The following is a 27,604-nucleotide window of genomic DNA, read 5'->3' as shown; positions in this document are numbered from 1 at the left end:
AGGGTCAGAATTCTACCTGCCTTAAAAAACCAAGTGAAAATGCACATTTTGTTTAATTTAATTGCTTTTGGTTAATTTAACTGTATTTGTGTTAACTGTTTTATTGTTAATTATCCCCTGCACCTGGTTATCATTGTAAATTAGAGCCAGGTGCAGGGTATTTAAGGAACGCAGCCAGTTTGCTCGCTGCTGCTGCTGCTGCGTGAACAGCCCGTCTAAAAGTCGTTAAGGTCTGTTGGAAACCTATGTTTGGTTTTGTAAACAAGTGTATTAGTGTTTTGCTTTGGTGTTATATGTCAGGTAAACAACTTAGCTGTCTTGCATGTTAGTCAGGGACCTGCATACTTTTAGTTAGTGCTCAATGACAGCTAGGTGTTTTTTTGTTTGTTGATTTATTTTTGAATAAAAGTGCGTGAAAGTGGTTATAAAAATCAAAGCTTTACTTCTGGGTCACATTCTTAAAGGGGCACGAACCCAAAATATGGCCAATCTGTTTAAATATGGTGTCAGAACTCTAGAACGCCCTGTTGACCCAGAAAAGGAAAAAAAAATGGACCTAGAGTTAAAGCAATGGTTGGAAGAAATTAGAGGAAATGTTACTGCTCAGGAGGAAAGCAACAGGCAGTGGAGAGAGGAACGGGGACTTCCAGAGCCGGAACCAATGGTGCTGGAGTTAATGTTTGAGAGGTGGGTGAGCTCAACACTGGAGCCACCGCTCCCAGATCCCAGAGGGGAGGTGCCGCCGCTCCCAGAGCCCAGAGGGGAGGAGCCATGGACGAGAGAGCGAGAGGTATCAGCACCGGGAACAGACGAGGGGAAGGAGCGATCACCCCAGCGATTCAGTTTGGTGCTGCCAGGTATGTTCCCTGGCCCCTTGATCCTTGACACCCTGCCGGTCTGCCTGCATCTCCCAGGACTAGACCTAGAGCCCAGGAGTCTGCATCATCGGCCTCAGTTCCTCCACTGGTCCCCTACTCCGCTCTCCCCAAGCACCAAGACGTCGCTGAGCTGCTCCCAGACATCGCTTGTGCTCCCCCTGGTCACTGCTTTGCTCCCCCTAGGTGATTGGACCAGTGGCGGACCTCTGCCCGCTGCTGCAGCCACCTGTTCCCAGGTCGTCGCTGCAGTCGCCCCAGTCAGCCCGGTTGGGTCCCTCGTCGCCGGTTCTTGGTCCCTTCCTGCAAACGCCGGAGGGACCGACCCATCCTCAAGTTCGCCCATGGAGGTGGGTGAAGATCAAGGAGGTGGGACTTGAGTGTGGGTGGTCTTTTAAGGGTGGAGGGAGGTGGCTGTTAAACGGCCGGTGTCTTGTAAAGACAAGGGGAAGGGTGGGTAAGGTGGCAGGGGGAGGGTCAGATTTCTCCTTGCCCTAAAAATGTGCCTGCACATTTTAGTTAATTTAATTGCTTTTGGTTAATTTAACTGTATTTGTGTTAATTGTTTTATTGATAATTATCCCCTGCACATGGCTATCATTGTAAATTAGAGCCAGGTGCAGGGTATTTAAGGAAAGCAGCCAGTTTGCTCAGGGCTGTTGCTGCTATGGAGTGAAGAGCCCGGCTGAAAGTCGTCAAGGTCTGTTGGAAACCTATGTTTGGTTTTGTAAACAAGTGTATTAGTGTTTTGCTTTGGTGTTATATGTCAGGTAAACAACTTAGCTGTCCTGTGTATTAGTCTGGGACCTGCATACATTTAGTTAGTGCTCAATGAGAGCTAGGTGTTTGTTTTTGTTTGTTGATTTATTTTTTAATAAAAGTGCGGGAAAGCGCTTATAAAAATCAAAGCTTTACTTCTGGGTCACATTCTTAAAGGGGCACGCACCCGATCTACGGCCAATCTGTTCAATATATATATATATATATATATATATATATATATATTAAGACGCTTTGTGGAGCGGCAGTCTTGTAGGAGGAATAGGCTCTTGCGCTGAAGAACCTGGAAAAGGAATGATAGAATAGGGAGCTGGAAATAGAGCCCAGTCTCAATTTGAGTAAGATAAAGAGCAAGAGCTGCTAAAGGATAGAGTGTGTGGCCAGGGGTCCCTTCTGGCTCACGCGGTGAGAACCCTCCCTAGGCAGAGGCATGGATGGCGGTGGCCATAGAGGCTAAGGAAGTGACCCTCCCTTACCCCCCAGAGGAGACCTTGATGGAATAGCAACGTGGGAAGGAGGTGGAGAGGAGGGGGAGAAAATGAACTGAAAATGCTAGACAGTGAGCTGTGTGAGATCAGACTTAAATAGGAAATAGGAGAAGATTGACAGGGAAAGCAGGGTGGATCCCTGGACCTCGTCCCGCAAAATACGCCTATAGGCTATCAATAAACTGTTTACTTTATTTATCTATGTGTGTGTAAGCTACTATTCCCTCCTACCAACTACTAAATGGAAGGGTCTGGGCAGCAGAAATTGTTGTGCATAATGCTTTTTTGGCTGATATACTTTATTTTGTTTAATTTTTTCAACCAGTACATCAATTTCCTCTTGACTGAAATAAAGTTACCTGTTTTTATCATTGTCGTCCAAAAAAGTTCACTTTTTGAGAGCAGGGCTCGTGCGTCTGTGTGAAGTGTTTCAACAGTAAACAGTGGCTTTAAAAGTGGTGCCATCTGTCATCCTTGCTTCCTTTACCATTCCATTATTGAGTATTAACTGAGTATTAATTGGACAGTTTTAACATTACTTCCCTTGATTTAAACTCAACACTTTTCACAATATATCCGAGCATCTTGTTGGCCTTTTGTATAGCTATGTACAAGAGTTGTGCGTTATATACACAGGGTTACACCACTTTATTGTTAAGAGTATTTTTCCTGCAGGTCAGAGTGCAAATTGCTTTCCACTGTTTGTTTTGAGAGGTAGTTTGGAGATAGAGACATCCCATCTGGTTGTGATCTGAATATGCAAGGTGGTTTTCCAGCTGAATTCTAAACAGGTGTTCTGTGTCAATTTGCTGACAGCAGCACTCTGCACTGCAATTAACTGTTCACACTACAGGCACAATGCTGAAGTCTTTGTACAGTTTATCTGTTAATTGCAATTAATAATTCTATTTCATGTGCACTTTTCTAGACTGTACTTCTGCACTTTGGTTGATGCTCAGTTATAATTTTCCAGGCTTTGTAACAAATTTCACCTGCCCGCTCTTTTGCAGCACTGAGAAGAACTGAGCATGGATTTATGGAAACCATTCATTTTCTAGTTTCAAACCAAAATTAGGCACTTTTATGTTTTGCAAACTTGAGAACTGCGTTTTTTTTAAAACCTTTTTTTTCTTTTATATTGAATGTGTTTGGCGTTGTACTTTATAATTCATTATGGTTTGAAAAATATATAATTTTCCTGATTGTGGAGATGCATTTGTGTCCTATAAAAATGTGAGAATCGTCAGTGTGTCCATTTGTCTGCAGTTATTATATAGCCTATGTTGTTCTTCTACAGTTTTCCTTCAATTCGAAGATGATATGCCTGCCTATTGGTAGGTATTCACTGAGCTTGCTATATCAGAGCTGCCAATAGGCCCCTTCCTGGATGACATCTTCGGTCCCACCTACCAAGGGGTTAAAACCATTATTACATGGAAGCCATTTCTCTTGTTGCCTCTCAAGACGCTAAGGTACAGTGAGACCTTTGTGTTGAACTGAGAGTTTTAGTTGCTTTTCTGAGTCAACTGCAGTTCCCCTGCATTTGTGCTGAAAGCTGGCTCGCCGCATTCCTGGAATCAGTGGCTCCAAACTTGAAGCCTATTTTTCTTTCCTCCTTCTTCAGCAGCCTTCTCGCTTGCATTGCAGGCTGCCTTTCCTTACTGTCTGTTGTGTGTGAGCGACTGCCTGTGCAGCATTGATTTAAAGGAGTGCCTGTGTATGTCTTTTCTAATCGACCCTCTTGGGAGTTCCTCCACCGGGGCTAGGCCTCGCCGCATCCCCACTGTCGAGTGATTCCACCAGCCACCATCTGGGCAGCTGGACTGGGCGTTGTTTGTTTTGGTTGTCGATGCACGTCCTCCTGTCTGTATACCAGACAGCTACGTCGGTCTACCCACCTCGGTGTGTTGGGCCTTCATAACAACAAACAACAACAGTGTGTTCTCCCCCAATTGTTTTTGCTGTGTTTTGCTTTTCAGCTCGCCCACCGCAGCTTTAGCCCTTGTGTCTCCCTGGTGTACGATGCACGCTGACCGAGTATGTGACCACACTTGGTTAGGGTAGGCACTGCTGCATAACTGCCCCCCATTTCTTTGGTACCTTAATGCACGCTCAGCCGCTGGTATTTCAGTGCCTTGGTATGCATGGTGCTCACTGCATGCAGTGCCCGGTGCTCACAGTGCTCAGTCCACTCGGTGTGCACGGTACTTCGGTGCCTTGGTCATACAGCGCCTTAGTGCACGTGGTGCTTGGTGCACCCGCTGCACATGCCACCCAATGCACAAAGTGCTAGTGCCTCGTGTGCATAGCGCCCTTGATGCTTGGTACACCCAGTGCACACGGTGCTAGATGCACACGGTACGTGGTGCAAACAGTGCCTGGTGCGCAGAGTGCTCGGTGTGCATGGGGTTAAACGTGCATGACGTTAGCATCTCGTGCGCGTAGCACCCTCTGTGCTCAGAATAACTGGTGCACACGGCAATTGGTGCACGAGATGCTTGGTGCACAAGACACTTGCAGTGTGCACAGTGTTAGCGCTTCGGTACGCATAGCGCCCTCTGTGTGATTTACACCCACTGTACACTTGACGCTCGCTGTTCTCGGTGCACCCTCTGCTCGGTGTAGGAGCCCAGTACACACTTGTTGCACGCGGTGCTTATTGCATTAAACACGCACGGTGCACTTGGTGCATGCAATACCCCAGCATAATGATGGACAAGGCCGGGTTCCATGCTTGCACATCCTGCAGGGCTAATATCCCCCAGGAAGACAGGCATACCCTGTGTGCGCCATGCTTGGGCATCCAACATGCCGGCATGGGGCAGGTCAAACCATCTGCACTCTGTTCGTTTTACTCCGTTCGGCCACTCGTTAGCTCCTTGTACGTTTTTAAAGTGAGTAGACACTATCCTGGCCCCCTTGTGGTTGCAGGGGATCAGAGTAATGAACTAAGTCGACGACTGGTTGATCTGTTCCCAGTTGCGAGAGGGAGCAGTGGCCCACACAGTGGTTGTTACAGGGCATCTGGCGAGGCTCGGTCTCACCATCAACGATGCAGAGTCGGTTTACACCGGTGCAGTGCACAATATAATTGGGGCTCTGGCTGGACTCCAATACGATGCGGGCATATCTGTCGGACAACAGAGTAGCAGGTATTCGAAGTTGCTTCTCCCTGTTTCAACAGGGATCAGAGGTTACTGTGGTGTTGTGCCAGAAACTGTTGGGTCTGATGGCCACAACAGTATCAGCCATTGAGCTGGGTTTACTCTGCATGCTTTTTTTTCAATTTTGATGTGACAACGCAATTTGTTCTGCTTTAATGCTTAAAATCGCTAAATATCTTGAGATACCTCATTTTATAACATGAATTGCTTTAAAATAAGTAATTCATTACCATTAAATAAATATAGCCCTACTTATCATAAACACCATAGCTGGGTTCCAAGAGGAGGACATGTACCAGTGGACATGTTTTTATAAAAAAGAGAAACATTTACAAAAGATTGAGTAAAACAGATTCAGATTCATTTGGGGTAATGTGAACTGATCAGTGAGATCTCTCTGGTGCTTAAAACACACAGATTAATGACTTGGATTCAAACCCAGGATATTTTTGCTTTTGTGTCTCCTCCAAAACTGGGACAAAGCTAAATTATGTTCTTTTAACACGTTTTGTTTTTATAAGACAATATAACAAATCACAGTTTTGTTTGGTGCAGCTATTGAAGTTAGCGTTAAATAGACATAGATATAATTAATGATACACCTTTGAGCAGGTACTGTTCTTTCAGACTTATAACCTATAAAATTGCAGCTGGTAAAAAAAAAAAAAAAAAAAAAAAAAATCATGAAGCGAATAATAATTGACATTAAGTTCTGTAAATTCCTATGTACTGCATTTTTTTTTTTTTATGTAAACCCTCATTTCGATTTATTTTTCAGGAGAGCACAAAATACAAAGAGAAGAAAATAAAAACGACTATTTGCTACACATGTAATCAAATAATTACTTAGAGGTAAACTTGAGTTGATAGATATATTGGCACCTAACTCATTATCTTTCCTATTATTTACCTTCCCTATTTATCTTGACATATCTGCCAGTTATCACATTAAGTGTGGAAACCTGACACGCAAAGGGTTTCACCATGATTCAGTGAAGAACCCAGGTCAACTCACTCTTTACAGCTGCACAAGCTTTTTAGTGTTCGTCAAGCGAACGGGTTTCAGTCTTAATCTTAAAAGCTCAATACCACTCGCAAACAGGCTCCTTTACAGCTCAATTATAGTCTATGGGGATTTAAGCTTGACAGACAAAACAGACAAGAAAGCACCAGATTTTCCACTGCAGCGTTTTACACTATGTGAGGCTGGATCTGGATCAGCGCCTAGGACTCCATAATGATTACTTTTCTCACTGTATACAATTTACGACATACAACTAACCAATATCACTTGCCATCTTAATCACAAACTGTTTACATTGCACAAATGAATTCAAGTTATTTTAGCCTACTTAAACAAAAATCTATTGACTAACATGCCAATTCACTCATTTCTTTACACTTGTAAAGAATATGAAAAAATACTATAAAACCTTTTTAAATTTTTATTTTTTTATTTTTATACCTTACCAGTCGTCATTCATTTCGACATAAATATCTTCATAATCTGCACAGATGTAATCTGTTGAATTAAAACGGCACTGCCACAAAGCAAAGTTGCAAACGTGCCTATAAAAAGTTAGGCAGACAAATTATTTTCCCGTATTTTAGAGAAATAAAAGTCACAAGTTTGCTATCCTAGAGAACAAAATTAGCACACGTTAATGTGACTTGCATGATGTACTTGAACACACTTCTTTATTTTTTACTTTTTTCATCTTTTAATATTGTCTTTCATTGTTTTTTTGTTGGCTTTTTATTTATTTTCATTTGTTTTCCCTGTTTTTATTAGTTCCATGGGTCATGTTCAGTGAAATCAATACTGCTTCTGTTAGCCCCAGTCTTAAAACAAGCCAGCTAGGGTGACAAGCTTTACTGAATTTAAAACATCATTGATGCAGAAAAAAGTAATATACAAGTCTTCTGGTATTAATTTGAGATGCAAGCTCCATACAATCCTTTTTTTTACGAACAGTGCCAAAAGCAAAAAAACAAAAAGGGCTTGTTCGAGGCTGTTTGAATTTCAAGCGAAAGTGTTCACTGCAGCTCTAATTTTGTGCACTCCTCAAAATTAAAGTAAAGGAAACCATGTAACACATATTAAAAAATAAACACTGAAAATGAAGAACCTCACTTATATTAGATAAACAGCATTCACATTTGTATTTGTATAAATGGACACTCATTATGAAGTGACACATGGAAAAAACCAGCAGTGTTTCACTGTTATCCGTCTTTCTGGTGTTCTATTTTAAATGCTGAATTGTAGGTCTTACTAATGTCTATCATCTCCTGGAAATTAACCTGATAGAAAAAAACATCCACCCTGTTTGCTTGCCCAAATATATTTGTTCACAAAGCATAAAAAACATGCCACTGTTTGGCAGTAGAGCATTTCCACAGAAAAAGATGCTATGAAAAAGCAATAATAACTAGAATTGAAGTTTCTGGGGAAACTTCGTCTGAGTTGCAAAATGCGAGCATTGACGTTATTTGCCTATTCAACTGGTCGCTTTAAAAGTGTAGTACAACTAAATTCAAAGGCCATATTCTAGCTTTTTTAAAGGAATTATAAACTGTCAAAACAATCACTTGTCCAACTGACCTTGAACCTGAGGTCAAAGTTCAAAGTCCAAGACATTTTTAGAAAGCTCTTAGTTGGTTTCCTATACGTGTCCGATAGTACATATAAGCTTATCTACAGTATTTATGGAGATAGAAGCTGTTAAAACAGTCGATTGTCCAGTTTGACCAGTAAAGAAAGGTCCAAGACATTTTTAGAAAGCTCTTAGTTGATTTCCTATATGTGTTTAATAGTAAATATGAGTGTGTCTGCAGTTTTTAAGGAGATTTAAGCTATTATACCATTATTAGTTGTGCAGTTTAACCAGTAACAAAAGGTCAAAGGTCAAGTTAAACAGAAAGGACATATTTTTATAGAGCATACAATGGTTACTATATGTGTTCAATACAAATTATGCGCCTATCTGCCCTCTTTCAGGAGTTATGAGCTGTCCAGTTATAGTGGTCATTTTTTAATTAGCCAAATGTCTATTATCTTGCTCTAGGAAGGTCATAGGTCAACAGAAAAAACATTGGTCATATAGAAAACCAATGCTTTCCTATACATGCTCAATAGTAACTATGTTTAAGTTATGGGGGTCTTGACCTGGGACCCCCAAAACCATACGTCCGATCAGCACCAAAAGTAACAACAGCTCACGGCAGATAGAGTGCAATAGTTGTGCCAAGTGTCAAATTGATCAGTTCAAAACTGTTTTACAACGCAGACAATTGGTTTTGCTTCAGACTGGATTCTGTGGATGTGCTCTCTCTGAAAATGTTGTTCTTGTTTGCTCATCTCATCAAACGATAAGATCCAGTTCTACACATGTAGTATTTTCCAGTCTTTGTGACTGTGTTCTTCTTCCTGCTTGCATCATGACAGCAGTGAGCAGTATTCAAAGAGAATGTCATTGACTGGGTAGATAACATTAGATACATTTTATGATATATATATATATATATATAGTAATAGATCCCGCAACTCACATGGTTCGTTGCCCCTTTAATTCAGACGCAGGACACCAGAAATGGAGTTTAAGCGCTTACGCGCTATTTTTAATACACCAAATAAAACACAAACAGAAATAAACAAAACAAACACTTAGCTCTTTCTTGAGCACTAACTACTACACACAGGAACCTAACTAACTCACAGGACGGCTAAGCTGTTTACCTGTCACATCACCGTACTTTTGACCGCTCGGAAACAGAGCACACCTTCTGTCTCCCTCTACTCAGCAGTCCAGAGCAGTTTAGCTGCCTCTCTTAAATACCCTGCACCTGGGTTTAATTTACAATAGATAGCTACCAGGTGCAGGGGATAATTAATAATAAAACAATTAACAAAAACGTGCATACGCACATGTTTTCTGCAGGGAGGATATTAACCCCCTCCATGCTGCATTACACATCCTTCCCCACAAGTGTGCAACACTGATCGACCATTCCAAGGCCACCCCCTCCCCTAAAACACAACCACCCACCCTCAAGTCCACAAACGTCAATTTTATATATATATATATATATCATATATATAATGATCACTAAGAGACCTATTTTAATAGACTAGAACTAAAGGAAACCACTCAGAACAATTATTTACCTGGTCTAAGCTACAGATACTTTTTTTCTTGCTAGTTTAATACCATTGAATTGGTTGTCATTACACTTGTTGCTAAATAAGGCCTCAAAAGATAAACAATAAAAGTGTCTGTGACCCTAGATGAAGAAATATTTGCTCCTTATACCAGGGGCGCTGGAACTAGGGGTGTAGTAGCACCCCCTCATTTTGCATTGCTTCCATCATATACAGGGGTTACAGTTCTGTTAAATGGTTTTCAGCACCTCCACTTTAAAAATTGTTCCAGTGCCATTGTCTTCTGTTATACCATCCGATGTCACAATAATGCCATTATACTTGTTAAACGGCATCATATTTAGATAAAAGATTAAACAGGTTTACCGGGCATCCTGTTTTCTCTCAACACCTGATAACCCTGTAATTACACCAATCCGTTGTGATCAATATCCTTCTTTCTGCTGTACCACAGCATCATCTATTGACTGTAATTTACTATGCCGCTGTATCTGTGATAATAAATCTTGCAACTATACAACCAAATCCTCAACCCATATGCAAAGGTGGATTACACTTCATCAATCCATTCATGCCAACACTATGGTTTGCCTCTAAACCCCTCAGATTTAATTTAGTAAATTCAATATTTTTTGTTTGAGTTTTTATGTACAAACTCATCTACTACATCCTTAAAATAAGCACTAGGTTTCCTGAAATTATACCTCAAGTGACCGCTTAAGAATTTAATTAATAGGTCCACAGATGGCTGACCCTTTCCTTGCTGCTAATCTGGCTGAGTCTGTGAAGCTTTAATCTACATAGTCATGTTGCTAGGCAGTAAAAAATGCTGAAACCGCAGCATACAACTCTGAAATTAAACAAGGCCTGGGTTAAAGGACATGACCTCCTTTAGTGGACAGGGGTGTTCAATTATACCATATTTAAATCTTTCTCTAACAAAACAGAGTTTAGCAACCCCTTAATTTCACAGTAAGACTAATGCGCTTAGAGGTGGATTATTAAAAATAGAACAAGAATGGCAAAACCACTGTGAGGATCAGGGTTTGTAATGTATCTTCAGTGGGTGGTGGTGTCTCAGTGGAGCGACAGACTATTTCCTTCTGGATCATTCCCAACCAGGCTGACTATGTGTTTTAACCACAAACTACAACACTCATTAAAGATCATGATAGGTTCGCCATTTAGAATTTATTTCCATCCCATCATATTAGCAATTTATGCAAATGTACTACTAAACTGATATGTAGTATTGTGTATTTAACATAAATTGAACCAAGATCTGCACAGAACTTCCTTTAAGTTTCAAAGGGTAAAGATTGGCTTTTCAGTTGAATTGTGTGCAGCTCTTATGTACAGTAGTCAAAAAAAAGCTACAATACACTCACGAATGTATGGCCCATCAAAAGAGCGATCCAACTATTTATGTTTCTTATTAAACTGTGTCTTTATATCAGCACCTCTTGTAAATTAGGACAGGTCGACCCCAGAAAAGTACTGAAAACATTTTGCGTGACAAAATGATGCAATCACTAATGATCAAACTAGAGTTTAATATAGTATTGATTCTGTGTTGGGATAAAACTGTATACTGCAAAATTAAACTGTACGCTTGCATTTAAGAGTTATCTAATTGTGTTTTATTCAGTTCTTACTTTCTAGTCTTAGTCCCTTTAGTTAACATCTAACCTGTAATTCTACCAGAACACAGTAAGCGGTAAGAAAATCAAGTAACTCACAGCAGCAGAGGGGTTCTTCACAGTCACACTGGGAGTTGTGGCCCGTAGAGCTCCACTCACTCCATGATAATACTTAAAGCTGATTTTCGTTTCAGCTAAAAAAAGAAATAAATAAAAAAAAAAACGATTAAGGTCAAGTTAGAGTTTCAGGAGTGAATTACAACAGTTATGACCCACTGTCCTCAATCTCAACATTGCTTAATTACATTTCTGTTCAAAGAATTGGCTGGTTACTAAAATAGTACACACCATTAATCTTAAATGTCAGAAAAGCACATGCTTGCAGTTTTTCATTTAAGGTGATCACGCTGTTGAACCAGTTCAATAAAGGGTAACCCTTTTAAAGTAAAATGAGATGACAATAACATGAATACACCGTAACCCCTGGGAAATTATATATATATATATATATATATATATATATATATATATATATATATTATATATATATATATATATATATACAGAGCTCTGGAAAAAATTAAGAGACCACTGCAAATTTTTCTTAAATCAGCATCTCTACACGTATGGCAGCCATTCCATTCCAGTGTCTGTTGAATTCCAACACAGGCACACCTCATTCTACTGAATGAGGTACTGATTAGGGGATCACCTGAACCAAATCTTATTTAACGAGGAAAAGTATAAAAACCACTCCTGTGGTCATCACTATCCTCTTGCAATAGGACCAGCTGGATGGCAAAACAGTGCTAGTAGTACCTCAAAAGTAATTGGAATAAAAAAATAACTATTGACCATGCCCAAAGAGTTGAAAAGGAAAGTTTTGAGTGAGGAAAAGAAGGTTTCAATTCTGGCTTTACTGGCAGAGGGATACAGTGAGCGTCGGGTTGCTTCCATCCTTAAAATGTCAAAGATGGCGGTTCATAAGAACAAGGTCAAGCAGCACACACTGGGGGCAACAAAGCTACAGACCTGCAGAGGGCGAAAACGACTCTCCACTGACCGGGATGACCACCAACTCATTCGAATGTCACTCAGCAACCGTAGGATGACATCAAGTGACCTACAAAAAGAATGGCAAACGGCAGCTGGGGTGAAGTGCACGGCGAGGACGGTTTGAAACAGGCTCCTAGGGGCAGGGCTGAAGTCGTGCAAAGCTAGAAAAAAGCCCTTCATCAATGAGAGGCAAAGAAGAGCCAGGCTGAGGTTTGCAAAAGATCATAATGATTGGACCGTAGAGGACTGGAGTAAGGTCATCTTCTCTGATGAGTCCAATTTTCAGCTTTGCCCAACACCTGGTCATCTAATGGTTAGATGGAGACCTGGAGAGTCCTATAAGCCACAGTGTCTCGCACCCACTGTGAAATGTGGTGGAGGATCGGTGATGATCTGGGGGTGCTTCAGCAAGGCTGGAATCGGGCAGATTTGTCTTTGTGAAGGACGCATGAATCAAGCGAAGTACAAGGTTGTCCTGGAAGAAAACTTGCTTCCTTCTACTCTGACAATGTTCCCCAACTCTTGAGGATTGATTTTTCCAGCAGGACAATGCTCCATGCCACACAGCCAGGTCAATCAAGGTGTGGATGGAGGACCACCAGATCAAGACCCTGTCATGGCCAGTCCAATCTCCAGACCTGAACCCCACTGAAAACCTTTGGAATGAGGTCAAGAGGAAGATGGATAGTCACAAGCCATCAAACAAAGCCGAGCTGCTTGAATTTTTGCGCCAGGAGTGGTATAAAGTCACTCAACATCAATGTGAAAGACTGGTGGAGAGCATGCCAAGACGCATGAAAGCTGTGATTGAAAATCAGGGTTATTCCACCAAATATTGATTTCTGAACTCTTCCTAAGTTAAAACATTAGTATTGTGTTGTTTAAAAATGAATATGAACTTATTTTCTTTGCATTATTTGAGGTCTGACAACACTGCATCTTTTTTGTTATTTTGACCAGTTGTCATTTTCTGAAAATAAAAGCTCTAAATGACAATATTTTTATTTGGAATTTGGCAGAAATGTTGTCAGTAGTTTATAGAATAAAACAAAAATGTTCATTTTACACAAACACATACCTATAAATAGTAAAACCAAAGAAACTGATTATTTTGCAGTGGCCTCTTAATTTTTTCCAGAGCTGTATATATATATATATATATATATATATATATATATATATATATATATATATATATATATATATATATATATATATATATATATCCCATTAAAAATGCAGGACTAAACACAGGACAGTTTGCTATAAAACAGGATATAAATAAATTCTACTAAAGCCCCTTTCACACTGGCGGTCCTACCCAGGCCCCAACATTGGTTTTGGCTGCCCGGGTGACAAAATGCATGACGGCCATTCGTAACCGTACAAAGTAACAAACCACCAAGATTGATAAGCTTGAAAGGCCTGTACAGATGAAAGGGCGGCCATGTGAACATTGCTGCTTCCGGGGCATTGCGTACACTCATTGTGTTCTTGCTTCTGTTACCCAGGTCAACCCGATTTCTTCAAAAAACAGTTTGAAATCGAGTAGCAGACCCGGGTAGAGCATGCCAGTGTGAAAGAAGCTTTAGATTATGCTATCGTCTGCTAGATTTAGTGGATTTCACTTTCCTTTTATTTTTATTTTTTTTAATTTGGAAATCGCCAATTATTTCTCCCAATTTGGAATGTCCAATTATTCAACCTGGCTCACCACTACAAACCCTGCACTATCTCCGGAAAGATGAGCACGTGCACTCATGTCCTCCGAAACATGTGCCGTCAGCTATCCGCTTTTTTTTGCAAGCATGCCGTGAAGCCATTACAGAACTACAGCGTCGGAGGACCACACAGTTCTTGCACACAGGTAGGCCTGTAGGTGCCCGACCAGCCATGCAGGTCGCTGGTGCTTTGTGAGCCAAGGACTCCCCAGCCAACCTAAATCCTGCCCACCCGAGCAGCACTTGGCCAATTTGTACGCTGTCCCCTAGGAATTTCCTGTCACGTTCGGCAGTGGCATACCCTGGATTTGAACTGGTGATCTCCAAGCTATAGTGCACTTACTGGATGCACCAGTTGGGAGCCCTTTCACTTTCCTTTTAACAGTAACAATTATTCCCTTCAAATTGTGCATTTACAAAAAAATAAGCAATACATATTTAAAGAGGAAGTGAATTCGAGCCACAGTAATTGTTTTCTGAACGTCCCTAATACACTTATTAGTATTCTCCATCAAAGACTTATTTGTTTTGTATTTGTTTTTCAGTATTTGGGACATCTTGGCCTTTGGTTCCATACTTTTGAAACACTCTTTAGACTGTATTTTAAGAACAGCTCAAAACCACTTCGACAGTACATATGTAAGTAGTGGCAATGAAAATTGCCATCCATAAATCTGACCTCCTTTTATAAACACGTTTTTTTTTTTTTTTTTTTTTTGCTCATTTGATATGTCCTTTAAAGAAATTACTCTATCTTGTATAGACAAGTTGCCGACCCCTGGTTATTAGCTTTAATGTGTTATTTTGCATCTTTAAAACCACTTCAAAATTTTTAGTGATAAGCTTTCAATTAATAGTAGCAAGGGTAGCATGTATCACTATAACAACACCAACTAAACCAATTAGAGATGTATTTCCCCTCCCCCCATTTCATAAAATATTGGTCATTTCACATAAGACAGACAAAAGTAGGCCAGTATATTTTTCTGTGTTAAAACTATGTATGGATATACAGATCTGCTGTCTCGGAAGCAAAAAGACACAGTTCATTATGGACTACAGAGAACTATTTTTATAGAAGAAAAATAAAAATAAAAGACTTTGATGTATGCTGTATTTGTTATGGGGGTTTGTGACCGGAGTGAAAAGAGTCCCTCTTTGTAATTTGCCCTCCCGACTACTGGCAGCGCTGTGCAGGAAGGACCGAGACACATGAGAATGGCGAGTCATGGTTGTGGCAGAAGCCACAGTGGTGGCGGCCATCTTAACTTGGGGCAGAACCTCATGGTTGAGCCCATTATTGCAATCAGTTGTGCTGCGTTCGATGATTGGCTGAGGTGGGGCAGTGCACTGATTGTAGGGGCAGGGCTTGGCACTATTTAGGCTGTGGGGTTCTGCCATTTGGTCTCGCTATCCTGGACAGACAGTTGTGCTGGTGAGCTCTGTGTGTTTTTGTTCTTTTGTTTGGTTTGTTTGTTTTGTTTACACTCAGACTGAGGACTCCCAGACAGGCTTCCTGTGAGTCCGGACTTTCCCCGAGATCACAGGAATTACTTGTCCTGGGTTTTTTTCCTAAGAGGGAGCCTGAGCCACCTACTGTGGGGAGTGGATTACTGAAAACCCTGTGGCAATATTTATGTTCTGTTTGGACTATTTTGTTTTTCATTTTAAGCCTCTGCTTACCATAGCTGGTAACAGAGGCAGTTTCTTTTGTGGGAATTATAAATAAAAAATCCAACCACAACTACGTGCTTTCTGTGTCACATCACTTCCTCCCATAACCCACCACAGGGTTATTCATCTCTTCTTGAAGGGGAAGGGCATCGTCTCTGGAATATACCTGCAGTTATCATCCTCACAGCAGTTACAAAATTATATTGAACACATTTAAAGTACTCATTATGAAATGAAATGCAGAGAAAAAAAGCATGTATTTATGTGTCAAGAATATGTAAATTTGATTTGAGGCCGAGTTGCAGTCTAAGCTAGACTGCAAATTGCTGAGGAAACAATATTTTAAATAGGGGAATTTTGACAGAAATAAGCTCTGTGGTAACAATTATTAACAAATGAAAGACCACAATGGAGAGAATATACTTGTATCTAGGTCTGTCTAGTCCCCCTGAAGTGTTTATCATTGATGTTCCCTCTAAGACTCATATTATTCCAATGTACTGCAGTGATGGGTTGGATTTTCAAACTGAAGATGCCAGAAATTTCATTAAAAATAACTACCATATATTTTGCTCTTGGTAATACATTATGGAAATACAGTGCACACAGACATTATGGAAATAACAAATTATTTATTGCCTATTTTAACTTAGACCTCTTACTTCTTAGCATCTCTGAATAGTAATCATTTTTAGATAAAGAAATATGCAAAAGAAGTAAACCAAAATGTTCTTCTTTTTCTTGGAAAGCAGTACAACTGGGGAGTTTGTTGTCCAATAGGCTCACTCTTAGACTACTTGCTCACTAAATATCTTAGTATCTCCAGGAATAGATAATTGTATCGTCTTTAAAAAAAGATTTTAATAGGGCAGCCTGTCTCCTGAGTGCAATGTTAACCTAAATACCATCCATTTACTACCACTACTGAATGACGGGGTGGAGCATTTGTTCTCTGTTTTACCAAAATAACCTGAATGGTGACATTTTTGAGAGTAAAATGAAGTAAATACGTGTGTCATATCCATATTTGGGGTACCACTATACTTTGATTCATGGGATACCAGGATACTGAAGGAGAACATTTGGGGTAGCATTCTACTTGTAAGATGGCTTACTCATTAAAATCTTTTGCACATTTTGAAGGAGACGTTAATCTATTTTGGGATACCAAGATATTTCGTAATTAAGGGATCTGAGTGCAGAAAAATGGCCATAAATTCTGCACCCCAGTCCTTCTGTAAGTCATTTGTTGATTCCATAATTTATGTACTGAATGCTAGTTTAGCAGCCTAGCAGACACACTTGAAATGTGTTGTGGCAAAATGAAATGGATTTGATCCCCCAACCATAAAGCCTATGTAGGTAACATGAGGCAGACACTTTGTGTGCAGCAAAGCTACATTGTTTAAATGGAGAACTTCGGTACCTTGATTTGGCATCTTCTTTTCTATACATTGTTCTTTGAAAACATGGAAGTCTGAAAATCCCAAAGGGGCTGCTAAACACCTTAGTTTAAAAATGATAGAGCAAGTGTCCCATGCTATCACTATTCATGTATACACAAGGACCGGTTGTCTGAACGTGACTCACATAATCACACCAATTAATGCTGCACAGCTGTTATTTCCTACTGAATAGAAAGCTTAGGGCAAGCCACAGCACTGTCTCTTACAAAAGACATCATAGAACAGAATTCAATCACATAGAATGTCACTCCATTAACTTAATACTAGGCAACATCTAGTTACAGAAATGTATTAAGAAATAGCATATTTCAGGTGTGTTAGAGTTTCTCTATAGTTTAATGAATGTAAATCATATTCAAACTGGTTTACAAAGAGGGACTACTAGAAATGGGAGTTTTTGTGAACAAACAATGTTTTACTAATGCATTTTCCAATCCTGTCAATGTCCTCAAATGTACAGCCAACCACACTAAGAGGAACTGAGAAAATATGGACTGTGGGTGTTTCTTTTCTCTTCTGCAAAGATGCATATTGACAGTCATTGGTAATGGGCAGGGACACTATTTTGATAATTACAGGTACTACAATTTTTATTTTAATGGAAATTAGTTTTAGATTTAGATTGATATTAAAACAAATAATTCCTGGAAAAATGGCTTCTATCTACATATGACTGCCACCATTTCACTTCTCCTCTTTTATAATCCTGTGGTCACCTCTGAAAAGCACAATGGAGACTTTATATACCCTCCCTAGGACTACTCAATCACTGGATTAAATTGAGGACTTTGGGTATTAATTATATTGACTTATTTAATAAAGGCAATCCCAATCAATTTCTATTTTAGCATCTGTTAAAATCAGTGTGTCGTGTGTTTTGTTTTTTTCTTCTGACAAATTGCTCAAGCCAGTTGACATATTAAATCAATACCAATAAAGGTCACAATTTTGATTTGATCTGATTGTGTCCACACTGCAACATCTGCTCCAAGGGAATCACAATCTATTTAGCCTGATAACAACAGCAAGTATTGAAATGACACTGCATTATACAGTTCTGATACTAGAGGGCAGATGTCCACATGATGTGTAAAATGGTTTTGGGCACCACATGGACAGGGTTTGGTGGACTGAGGTTAATATTGTCTCATACTATGAGACGTTGCTACAAATTATAAAATTCTTACATGTTTGCTTCCAACTGTACAAAGCTAGGGAGTTTTACTAATGCAAAATGTGTCACAAGTAATAAAATAGATTTTTTTTTTTGTTTGCTCTTGTTATTCAACACACAAACTGATCTCTCAATGTATGAATAACTATAAATATTTAAACAGGAGTACTTACGTTCCACAAAGTAAGAGCTGGCATCAATTTTCCAGACAATCTGACCTTTGTGGGAGCCATTGACACCTCGGTTCTTATAGTCCAGAAAGTTTTCAGAAAGCACCTCATCTGCAAAAACAAGATAACGTTTTTTATTGTTACTACTGGGTAAGACCGGGTACTACTGTTAAGACGTCTTTTCATTTAGGATAAAGGATTGGTTCATCTGTATCTTACCAGATAACATTCTTTGTAGATATTGTCAATAGCCATGCATTTTTATTATCTTTTGAGATTAAATATACAAATTGCAGTCCTAGTAAATCTTCATACATGTATAAACTGTCAAAAGCTTCACCATGAATTCAGAAATCCATATGCTGATTTTTTTTTGTATTCTTTAATTGAAATTAATTCCCCCCAACCCCCCCCCCCCCAGTAAAATGTTGCTGTGATAGGAGAAAGGGTCTTGTGCTGTTATTCAGCCTCCCGACAACAGAGGCTGCTGGGCCAAGCCAAGGATCCCCTCACAATGAGCATATGACCATGACAGAAATGCCTTCAATAAAACAGTGGCGTACATGTCGAGTGTATTTGACGAAAGATTCATGATGCTTGATTCACAAGCTCTCATAAACCTTTATGGAAGATCAACCTGACATTCTTGGATTAATGTAGACACCATTAGCTAACTGCTAAGTCAGAGCTCCACTTGCAGCCATGTGCCACCTATCCAACGATATTTCTTATTGTATTTGTTAATGTTATTTGTTAATGTGTGGCAGTATTCAGTGATACAGCTAATAACAGACTCTGTGAGATTGCTTTTGGCATGCAAAGTGCAGAGCAGAGTGGATCATACTGAGAAGAGCTTTAAGATTATAGGCCACCCTCTACATGCCCAATCCCAATGTGGTATATTATATTAATCTAAACCAGTGATTCCCAACTCTGGCCCTTGAAGTCTGTTACATTCCAGGGCTTTCTTCCAATCAAGACCTAAATGAGCTGGCTAACCCTTAGAAATTAAATAATTTAGGACTTGGCTGGAAGAAATATTTGGACTGGAAAGAATCTTGAGGACCATAGTTGAAAACCACCGTTCTCATCTGAGGCAGATGAAATCCAGCACAGTTCAAATCATTAAAATGAGACTGTAGCAGGGGGGCAGGAAAGCCCTGCTGTTTAATCGTATTGTTTGTTTATTTTTAGAACGGGGTCTCCCCCTCCACCCCTGTGTTATTTTATATTTGTTTATTGTATTGTGTTTTATTTTATTTATAGATGACGGCGTAGCTGTGTAGTTTTGTTATTGTTTTGCAGCATGGATGGGAAGCCCCATCCACATTATAAAACCTGTGCAGAAGGTGGCCATCTCCCGAATTAAGTGATTAATTTGTTGCTAATCAGGAGATGGTCACCTGCATAAATACCTGCAGCTCTCTGCACTCTGGGTGGGTGTTCGGAGGTGGAGAACGGGAGAGTGATAGGAGAGATTCGTTTAAAAACAGCAGATATAGGACCAGTGAAGGTGATTGCCCAGCCTGACCTATATTTGTATTTTGTGCTCGTGATTTGTTTTTGTTTAAACCTTTTTGTTTGTGTGCTGTACACGAGCAGTGTTTATTTTTGTTTAAATATTTTATTGAATTTTGTGTTATTTAATAAACGGCGCACGCCGCGACTGTAAACTGCAGTTACCTGACCTGTGTGTGCTTCCTTCTTCTGGTCTGACGTCACCGCAACACCATTTCCTGCCACAGGGACTCTCTCTATAGGTTTTCCCAGACAATAATAGATTCAATAACCTCACATGTATTGATCTGGCTTTACACAGGTGGCATTCCAATCCAGTGCAGAAATTTAAAACGTTCCCAGATCTGGAATGCCAATACAATTACTTTAGAGGTGTAAATATAGTTTAAGTATGAATTTGTTTATACTTTTTGTGCACCTATAGTTTAAATTAATAAACTCTATTCTCCCATACATAATTACACAACATTGCAGATAGGAACACTAAAATAGCCTCTATACTATATTGTATACATACTATTGTTGTCTATAGCATTTACTCACCAAAAGTGTGGCGTCTTTGAGCAGCATTCTAAATATAGCAAGAAAATAATATTTGCTTTTAGTCTTCTAGTTTGTAACAAAGACAGTAGTGTTTGAGCCTACATTGATATAATATCACTCCGGTGCTATTTGTATAAACAAGCTCCAGATGTCTTACTTAGGACTGCACTTCATCTTAACCAGCTGTGTTCAAAAGTCTTCTTTGTTTAAATTAAACAGCCCAGATTATGGAAGCACACAGTAAAACTAAATGGATGTATGTGAAATGGGTTTCATTTCAAAAAGTGTTACAGCAGGGCATTTATTGGTGTATTTACTGCAGCTTTTGGTTAAATATATTCTAAATATAAAATAACATGTCTGTATACAAAGTTTAAATGTTTAACAAAGTCATTCATTACATTCATTGTGCTTCTGTAACTCATTTATAACACTGTATATGATATGATACTGATTCGATCTAAATTTGTTTATTCATCCCTTTTTTACCCAGCAATCCCATTCTGTAAAAATAAACAAAAAAAAGTAGATTCTGCGTTCTTTTCTTACAACCCAAAAGTAACCACATGCTGCAATTTTACTGGTTTGTCTTTCTCATGTAGGATCGAACAAAGTAACAAATATTTGATAAATCATCTTGGAGACTGAGAAAATACCCCTTGATTAATCACATAAAGGGGGTTTTAATATAATAGTACAAAACTATTGAGCAAAAATTTTGCTTTGCCTAGAATTTTGCGATTGAGACAATTTATATATATATCTATCTCTCTCTCTCTCTCTCTCTCTCTCTCTCTCTCTCTCTCTCTCTCTCTCTCTCTCTCTATATATATATATATATATATATATATATATATATATATATATATATATATAATACATGGATGGATATTTGCATCCTCAGCCATTAGAAAAAAAATGCATAATACCACAGTAGTGACGTCAAAAAGTGATAATTCCTCTAGAGGAAAATTTACTTGAACTTTGACCCACTCGACTCCTGAAGACCATCACTTTCAATTCAAACACACATAGTCTCGTTTTCAATAACTCGACAACACCCACAGTACACAAATGTTCATTAATGAGCAACAAAATGAGAATACATAAAACAAAAAAAAATGATGTAAAGCTGGTATATTCATATCTCAGAAACTGGAGAGGAACGGATAACGACATAGAATGTCTGTACAGCACTGAAACACTATGTTTAAAAAAAAACAACTGTACTGCTGAACCTCGTCTTCTTTAATATTAGCATCGCAAGTGTATCCATGTATTATAAAAAATAATAGATGGGCCTCTTCAGTGAGTTACAGGAAAATAATTCCATCTCAGGTTTCTGTGACAGTTTATAAATTACTCAACCTTTGGTCTTGAAATTATTTTCCTGTAACTCACTGAAGCCCATTTATTATTCTCTCTCTCTCTCTCTCTCTCTCTCTCTCTCTCTCTCTCTCTCTCTCTCTCTCTCTCTATATCTATATATATATATATATATATATATATATATATATATACATATATATATATATATAGAGAGAGAGAGAGAGAGAGAGAGAGAGAGAGAGAGAGAGAGAGAGAGAGAGAGAGAGAGAGATGCCTTCCAGACCTTGATTTATAGACTGAAGTCCAAAAGGTCGCACACTCAAAGACCAATTGGTCGTACACTTAAAATCAGGTCAAGATTTACTGTAGTCTTTTAAAGAAGATTTTCTTCATTTTATTAGATAAAAAAAAGTTTTTACTAAACCGAGTTAGCAAATAAAAAGGAACTATGCGTTTCGACACAACAGGTATTAATTAACACAGTAGGGTCATGGCTCCCATTTGCTCCATAATGCCATTACAGCAGCCCTTTTATACTCGTTATAAGGCGGTACACAAATAGCATTGTCTTGTAACTATGGCTCCCCACTATGGCAATATAGTTATAAAGGGTGAGCATATATATATATATATATATACACACACACACATATATATATATATATATATATATATATATATATATATATATATATATATATATATATATATATATATATATATATATATATAATATGAACATAATTTAGATATTTTATTTAACATTATGTAATCAAAGGAACTACAAAATGAAATCACAAAAGTCTACTGGAAGCCGTAATAGTAGTACAGTATTTCATGTTACGTGTCAATGTCAAATGTTTCTGTTTTTATCAGTTTTTCGTTAAGTATATGGAAAACTACAAAGTGGTATGCAATGCAATATGTTAACGTAACATTATTTACCAGGTTTCATTAGACTTTATGAAGCAAAAATTGTTAATTATATAGGGTGATGGAAAACCATAGCTGTACATGCATTAGAAATGATCCAATCCGATTATCACACACACGCCAAAGAAGTGTAATGAGTTTCCCATATGATTAATGCTGGAGGTTCAATCCTTATTGGGGTCATCCTTATCTGAAGAGGCAGTGACAATTGCTTGTTGGGACAGGAGCGGAAACAATGACAGATTAACCTAAATTAGAGCATGTCAGGAAAGTTTCTCCTACCTCAATATGCAGGATACTGAGTGATCACCCATTACTTTCAATATCCATACACTGAGCTCATATGCAGTCATGAATGGTAACAATGCATACTGTTTTGATATAGGGTGACAGGGTGCTTTTCTGTTATGGTGTTAGTAAATCCATAACGTAATCTATTTAATGTTTCAATGTTTTTCAATGAAGACAATACTACAAATCTGAATCCTATGATGACCTCGTGACTGATGGAAATAGTGCCTGTAAAACAGGCACTTAAGGTACTTTTTGGGGGCAAACATTTACTTATGAATGAACTGGTAGAGCCCATGAAATTGGTAATATCCGTACTGCAGTGTCAACAGGAGTAGGACCAGCATCACTTATTTTCTATAATTTGAACATCCTAAACTTAAGACACCATGAGCCAACAATCATATATCTAAAACCACATCTGAAATGCATGTTTTTCATTTGTATAAAATAATTTAAAACAAACTGTATTGATGAACAATGCATGTAACAACAGTTGACTACAAAATTACTGAACACATGCACACTATTCTGAATCACACTGTAATGTAAATAACTTAAAAAAAAAAACAACAAAAAAAAAACCTAGAAGTGGCAGCATTCACAGCAACACTCACCTACGAGATACATTCCAATCCAGTCTCCGGCATCTACCTCTTCTTTAATGTCCCAACAAATAACAATGTTCTGAGACTGCCCAATGGCATAGTAAGAATTGCTGACCATCAGCGTTGAGCGGCTATCTGAGGTAACCAGGTCTGTGTCACTGTTAGACCTTGGCATGGTGATGGCTTCATGGGTTTGATTCCGGACACCAACATTATGAAACTGCTCAGGGTTGTAGCTATATCGCATTGGATCTTTACATCGACGTCTGTTCTGAGAACTCCTGGATGGTGATGCCATTGCTGCCAGGCCTAGAAACCTGTTTTGGTACAAGTTCTGAAACAAAAAAGAAAGGAAAATTACTGCTTAGTTTTTAAAACAGGATGGAGTTTGAAAATCTAAGTGATCATAACAGAATGTAGAATGATGAGTCTGAAGAGCCAAGATCTAAAACCCACACTTTAACTGGGCTTTCTTTGGAATAGTGATGCCGCAGTATTTAACCTCAAAATTGACTCATTAACATTTGTTTAGACTACAGCACATAGCTATACCAGATTGCAAGCCTCGAATTTTGCGACAGTGATAGTTCTGCTTTGTCGGGCTGCCTGTTAACAAATTGGTTAAGTGAGACCAGTGGCGTGACTTTGGTTTCAAAAGCGGAGAGGACGGTTTCTGTAACTGGGACATATAGTAATAATATTAAAAATAAATGTCCATTTCATTCAGATTGGCACTTTTGCAGCCGAGAACTCCATCTTTGTAAGGGCAGTATTTCACAGCCACTCTACGACAATAAGATCCCAATTTTCAAATGGAAAATATTTGTATAGTAATGAGACTATAGACATTGGAAATTGTATCACCACTGAGAAATTTCACAATGAAAAGAACAACAGAAAAAAAAAAAAAAACTTGTAGGAAAAGTTCTTTACTATCAGGCTATGCTTTCTCCTCTCTGCTTGAGATCACACGTAATTCAGGCCCTGTGAAAATCGCGGAAATTTTCTTTAAAATGCACGCCAGTGTCACAGGTAAAGTACCGGATTTCGCGGAATGTGCAGGGAACTACTTTACAAATTATGTGTGCACATTATTACTATTTTTTAAAACATCAGATATAGAGATAAATACACTGCCATCATCAAAATAAACATCAAAGTTATTCAAGCACTTTACAATAGCTTGTGAAATGAATGGTGTTGTAATTAACAACCTGTAGGTAAAGTGTACCCGCAAGACAGCTTTCAGTTCCAGTACTTTAGGTAAGTGTTCATGTCTCAGCTACGCTGACTAAGGAATCACGCCACCATTTGCTACACTCAGTCTGAAGAATTTACGTAACTTTTGGTTGTCCAATTTTTCAAGAGGGATATTTGCGCAAACAAATGCCTCTGTCAAGGTGAAATTTATAGTGTTTTGTGCTTCACTGTTTCAGTGGACTTTTGGAATGTGGAAGTCACCGTTGCTTTGTAAGTAAAGCAGTCGCAGTACTGCTCTGAATTTCTGTCTTTCTCTTTCGTTAAGTACGGTAGTGATCACTGTGTGCCAACACTGCCTCATTTGATTGCTGAGTCCTAGTAAAAACTCCTACACTGACTTGTGATTATATGAATACATAATTGAGAAAAAAAAGTTTTAGTTCTGCTGCAATGTGAGAGTCCCACACGTAAATTATGCCTATGAGAAAGGCATATGTAGTGGCAGGAAATATTGAGGCAGAGACATAAACATATCACATATAGAGTACATTTCTGGCAAATCACCCATTGTAACACAGCTGTCTCAGGATTTGAAGAGAGATTATGTATACTCTAAACTATCGCTATGGATCAGAGTTGTTCATGGTGTAACATTTATTGAATGGCTGATTGTGTTAATATAGGCTACAGTTTAACCAGCGGAAAATGATGCATAACAAAGTAAGGTTTATAAAGTAATTAATCAAGCTCTGATAACACTAGAAAATGCAACACCCTTGTAAGGATATTTTTGTCAAGTTATACTGTTTGAATTATTATAAAGACTGAATTAAGAGGGGTTGTGTGAACCAGCGTAATGTGGTTCCTGGGAGAGGTGCAAAGGTTGTCTCACAGCCTCTGTCTTGAAGAGGTGGTGATTGCTTGTCCTGAAGTGATTAACATATATTCAATGGTACTCATCCACTCTTGAAGGTCTTTTATTTAAATCAATCAGCACATTGTTTGCCAGACATGTCTCCTGGCTCATTGCTATTGCTGCCCACTGCACAATGGTGCCACCCCTATTTGTAAAGAGTCTGATTGCACTCTTAAGTCTTTTGTCCAACAAGACAGCCACACCACATATGCATGTATCTGCATGCTAGAGGGACTCACAACCAACATTCAAGTGCTGGAGAGAGCATGCTGTTCTCCAGTGGGATGTAACCTGCCCAGTATATTACAGTATATTAGTGTCTGTAATAGTGAGTGACATTAGAATGGGACTCCCATGGTTCGGGAATACATTTTGCTTTATGTTTGTGGGAATGGATGGAAACAAATTAAACTGTCAGGAACGGGTGGGATCAGGAACAAAGCATTTTAATCTCACAGGAACGGGTGGAAGGAGAACTGAAGGCTGCCGGAAAGGGTGAGAGCAAGACAAAGCTGCGGGAAGAGCAGTACAGTACCAAACTTAAGTTTGTCAGACAAGCTACAAGAACTTTAGATGTTGTTATGTTAAACCAGTCAATCTGAGATGTTGTAAAATTAAACCAATCAAATGCATACTCAGACTTCTGGGTATCCATATATTTCCCAAGACAGACACTATAACCCTCGCATCACCAACACTCATTTTAATTGACACACCCCATTTAGTGATGTCACTGGCCCACCCATTCAGTTCAGCCCCATTGTATCTTGCTAGCCTTGACTGCAACTAACATTTACACCAAAACTGTAAAATACCTAAACATAGTTAAATGTGTCAACCTCAGCAAATAATTGGATTAACTAAACTTATTGGGAGTTCAAATTGGAGTGAAACTCAAGACTGTGGACCTCAAGTTTTTTTTCCTCTTATAGATTTATGTGGTTCTTGTTATTTTTGTAATAGGTAAGATGGCAGTAGTGAATGACATTTAAAAAATTCAACTGGGAACAGGATGAGAATGAAAAATACAAGAAAAAAAGGGTAACCCGAAAAATAGCCTGCCTGAAAGATCTGCCATTCGAGAGGCTAAAATAAATCAGTTTCTTCTATTTTTCTTAAAAATCACAAGATGGGATGGGACAGGAATGAAAAAAATGTATATGTATGGAACAGCACGGGATGGGAAAGTCTGGTGGCATAGGATGGGAACAAAAATTTAATTGGGAGCTCCCGAGTGGCGCATCCAGTAAAGACGCTCTGCGTGAGTGCAAGATGCGGCCTATAGCCTGGACGTCACTGGTTCAAGTCTGGGCTATTCCACAGCCGACTGTGGACCGGAGTTCCCAGGAGGCGGCGCTCAATTGGCTGAGCGTCGCCAGGGTGTCCTCGGCTCACCGCGCACCAGCGACCCCTGTAGTCTGGCCGGGTGTCTGCGGGCTTGCCTGCTAGTTGCCTGGGAGCTGCGTTGACCTCCGACACTGTAGCTCCTGGGTGGCTGCATGGTGAATATGCAGTGTGTAAAGAAGCAGGCGGCTGACGGCACACACTTCGGAGGACAGCATGTGTTCATCTTCGCCGCTCCCGAGTCAGCGCAGGGGTGGTAGCAGTTAGCTGAGTCTAAATAAAAATTGGGCATTTCATATTGGGAGAAAATAACAAAAATAATTGCCAACAACTAAATTAAAAAAAAAAATACATTGAAACATTTCACAGCATGGGATAAGACGTGACAGGAAAATTTATGATGGGACATAACTCAAGTTTCATTCCTGTGTCACTGTCTAGTCCATAACAAATGTTTTGTTTTTCTGTTTTGGGGCTCAGAAAAACTACATCTACACTGATGCCAGCTCAGAAACTCTCTGATGCCATGAGGGCACAGACATACCATCTGTC

The 27,604-nt window shown here is 39.1% G+C and overlaps 1 protein-coding gene across 1 annotated transcript in view; it reads right to left on the bottom strand.

The window, feature by feature from the left end:
* The window catches only part of LOC121313083 (E3 ubiquitin-protein ligase HECW1-like), a 140,286-nt gene that overhangs the window by 94,316 nt on the left and 18,366 nt on the right, over window positions 1-27,604 (bottom strand). The window contains exons 2-4 of the mRNA XM_041245230.1: window positions 23,602-23,926; window positions 18,374-18,481; window positions 11,209-11,303 (exon numbers count right to left, since the gene is read on the bottom strand). Coding sequence (XP_041101164.1) covers window positions 11,209-11,303; window positions 18,374-18,481; window positions 23,602-23,926 — 528 coding nt within the window. The remainder of the gene's footprint in view (window positions 1-11,208; window positions 11,304-18,373; window positions 18,482-23,601; window positions 23,927-27,604) is intronic.

The sequence above is a fragment of the Polyodon spathula genome, chromosome 3, assembly GCF_017654505.1.
Source record: "Polyodon spathula isolate WHYD16114869_AA chromosome 3, ASM1765450v1, whole genome shotgun sequence".
NCBI classification, from domain to species: Eukaryota; Metazoa; Chordata; class Actinopteri; order Acipenseriformes; family Polyodontidae; genus Polyodon; species Polyodon spathula.
The sequence above is the reverse complement of the archived record's forward strand: the minus strand, read 5'-3'. Positions and strand labels throughout refer to the sequence as shown.